General features: G+C 44.7%; 1 protein-coding gene across 1 annotated transcript in view; it reads right to left on the bottom strand.

Annotated features, from left to right (window-relative positions):
- LOC116849607 overlaps nucleotides 1–1,674 on the bottom strand; it is a 5,882-nt gene extending 4,208 nt beyond the window's left edge. The window contains exons 1-4 of the mRNA XM_032826929.1: nucleotides 1,671–1,674; nucleotides 1,295–1,402; nucleotides 1,156–1,209; nucleotides 387–493 (exon numbers count right to left, since the gene is read on the bottom strand). Of these exons, the coding sequence (XP_032682820.1) occupies nucleotides 387–493; nucleotides 1,156–1,209; nucleotides 1,295–1,402; nucleotides 1,671–1,674 (273 nt within the window). The remainder of the gene's footprint in view (nucleotides 1–386; nucleotides 494–1,155; nucleotides 1,210–1,294; nucleotides 1,403–1,670) is intronic.
- Nucleotides 1,675–3,434: the final 1,760 nt, after the last annotated feature.

The raw sequence follows: 3,434 nt of genomic DNA, 5'->3' as shown, positions 1-3,434 counted from the left end.
CCTCGGCCCGAAGGCACCCCGACATTGTACACAGTTATTAAAAAGCGTTCCGCGATATCGTGACCCCCCGGCGCTCTGCGCTACCGAGCTTACGAGGCCCCAGATATCCTCGTGAGTCAAGTCTCGCACCGGGCGAAACGATAAGCCGGCCGGCCCGCGTGTTAAAGCTGTCGAGGTGAAAAACAGCCCCACGTAATCGCTCGCGTTAGCGGAATTAACAGCGTAAGAATAGATTTCGCGGAACGCGTTTTTTAAATGTTTAGCGATGTCGGTGCCTTCGACGGGTGGGAGAATCTTTATACTAGCCTCTCGTCCTAATATATGGAGATTTCTAAACCACCGCGCGTTTTCCTCTCGTATTTCAATATAATTAAACTTAACATTACCGCACTCGTGAGAAACTTCTTTTCTTCTTCCTCCTCCATAGACTCCTCTCTCGCCGGTTCCATTTCGGAGGAGGAGAGAACGCGTCCGCATGTGCCTCCTTGTTGTACTGTAAAAGAATAATGCAAAATAATTAGAAACGCGAGCTCTGTAAAAATATTTAATATTTTATAACCATCTTATAACTTACGTTCGAATCTACTCTTCCGGCGTTAAATTGACGATAATTCCTGACTAGAACCCTATATGGGGGAATCGGGAAAAATTCGTAATTCCGGGGGGATTTCCGCGTTACCCTCTCACAATATCCTTTCCCATTCCGCTTCTTCTCTTTCCACGTCGGGAATATATAGTATACGTCGGAATGGCAACTAACAGGCGAGTAACTCGGTTCTAATTTCATTTAGTTTTGATTAAATTCGAACGTAAATAAAAATAAACATCTAGTGAATTCCACGTGGGTTTGCACGCAAAAGTTCTTACCTTCTATTGTTGAAGAAAGCGGCGCTCAATAGCGGCGAATGTTTTCTCCATTGCCCCCTTCATTGTCGTCCTCGTCGTCGTCGCGTTCCTCTCCCTCATTACTCTCCGCGACGCCGTCTTCGTCCACATTGACGTCGTTGCCGCCGTCATTGACGACGGCGACGTAGCCATCATCGCCGTCGTCATCGTCGTCGTCGTCGTCGTCGTCGTCATCGTCGTCGTCGTCGTCGCTGTCGGATCTATCGCCGTCGTCGTCGTCGTCGTCGTCGTCGTCGGTGTCGTCCGCACCGGCAGCGGCGGCGTCTAGCGTTTTGCTAGCGCCGGCATCATTTCCGATATTTTCTGAAAATAAAATTATACTTATATCGTATGAATCGATTTTAACATGACAACTTTTGTTATTTTATAAATATTTATACCGCCTTACCTATGGGCTCAGCAGCGACGACGACGGGCTCGTTCACAAGCGTTTCCACGCTGCAGATGCTATCGGAATCCCATAAGTCGGCTTCCGATGACTGAGCATTATTACGATCTAAAAATTACTTTGGTGTTAGATAATTTACCCGATAAACTGCCTTAAATCCTCTCTCTCGATTTGTACTTACGCGAAGTAGCTTGACTCGGGTAAGCTGGTTCGGCGTTTACGACCCCGCGGAAGAAGCTCAAGCGCCTCCTCGCCACTGCTACCGACGGCTACGAGACTCGCTCTTATAAAACGATAAAAACAATAATTATTTTAAAAATTCGTGTAAATTACTTAGTTTTAGTTTTCGTTATAAAATTGATATGTTTTAACTTACCCATTGTAGGATATCGCGTCGGCGACAATACCCTACACGTCCTCGACGTTCTCTTCAAAATTCCATCGAAATATTAGAATTTCACGGATTATTTCCAACAATTTCGGATCACCCCGAAATTTTTCACACTTACACAAAAGCGCTAGCAGCGTGCTGCTACAAGCGCATGCAAAAGAATAAAATATGTTATAATTTTCCGCGTCATCGGCGGAAATACGCGTCAAATATCGAACGCTATCGATACTTACAGCGTTTGAAGCCGTAACAATGAACTCGCGCACTAACGTACCCACTCGCGACATTGTATCGGGGTCTCACAACAGAAAACTGACGGTAGAAAATGCGAAACCGGAGTTTTCTCCTCGCATATATACCCTCAAAATCTTACTCCTCTCTCTTCTAGGACAAAACGGTTCTCCCAGGAAAGAAAGGCGGATTTTTAAAATTATTAGGGTTTATCGTCGCTCGGTAAATATTGAGGTAAGTAGTAAGACTCGACGGATTAAGCGTTTTCAAAATTGTTTTTTCTACCGGATGTGTGAGAATGCGTGACCATTCGCCGACAAAAGAATGATACGGGTATATAACGGTGCGCTTCCTCTAGGAAAATCGCTCTTTATGTTAAAAAGCGAATTCCGATCGTATCTTTGACGGCAATCCTCGCGCTGACTCAGAAGACGCTGGCTGAAATACCGTTAGCTATTTTTTCGCTTGTGGCGGCTATTACAATAGCCTGCTAATTCGTGACATATTCCAAATACGTCTGTTTATATCTCGCTCCGCTTCATTAGAACGCGAGAATACTTGTTTTTTTGGTGCGTGTCTTTCGCCTCAGACGACACGAGCACGGCAGCTGCACGGTGCCTGCACACGCGCCTACCAGGCTCGCTTTTTTTCAAACCGGAACACGGAAAACATGACGAAACAATCAGCTACGTGCTAAACGTGCACAAGATACGAGAGCCTAAACATACAAAGAAGAAAAGGAGAGTTTAGAATATTGTCGCCGGTTACGGCAACCGTTGCGTTTAAGAAAAAAGAAAATGCGATAAGATGAAAATAAACTTGAGAGAAGCGATGTCGTAATGACTAACATTAAAAGGAGACAGAATATCAGGTATAAAATATTATCGTTTGTCATAAACTAGTGCGCTTAAAGCCCCCCCTGCATTCCAGAAAATCCAGAAAATTCCAGAAAAACACTTCCTAGAAAAGCGCGCCAGAGAAGCGTAACTGAAAAATGTTATTAAATAAACATTTTTGGCACATGTATACTACCTCCCTCTATGCATTTTTCGCACTCTCGGGACCCTATAAAACCGTTCTTGATCGCTCGCGGGTTTCATACAGTCGGTAGTGCTCCGATAGTCACGTTTCGCTGTTACGAAAAGTCGGCGTTTGTTAAAATTATTCACGGGTTATTCGAGGAGCGTGTGTCGTGAGAAATATAATGGCCGCTAACAAGCAGAATATCGAGAAGGACGGATGTAATAACACCCGCAGTGACATCACAAGTGGTCGAAACTTTAATCGAAAGGGCAACATGTTACTGTCTACAACATACACTTTAAACAATTCGGATACGAAGAGGGTGCAAGTGGGAGTGCAAGCAAACGACTCAGGAAGGTACGAAGCGACGATAAAACTAATCGGAAATTCGACGGATTATATCTACCTCGAACTCGAAACGTGGCAGAAGTTTCAAGCGGAATTTGATCTCGTGCATGCTTACTTGCGCGGGGTTGATAAAATTACGCCACAACC

This window comes from Odontomachus brunneus, unplaced genomic scaffold (genome assembly GCF_010583005.1).
Source record: "Odontomachus brunneus isolate Ranch 3 - 2012 unplaced genomic scaffold, Obru_v1 Obru_scaffold_120, whole genome shotgun sequence".
In the NCBI taxonomy this organism is placed as follows: domain Eukaryota; kingdom Metazoa; phylum Arthropoda; class Insecta; order Hymenoptera; family Formicidae; genus Odontomachus; species Odontomachus brunneus.
Note: the sequence above shows the minus strand (reverse complement) of the source record. Positions and strands in the feature narration are given on the sequence as shown.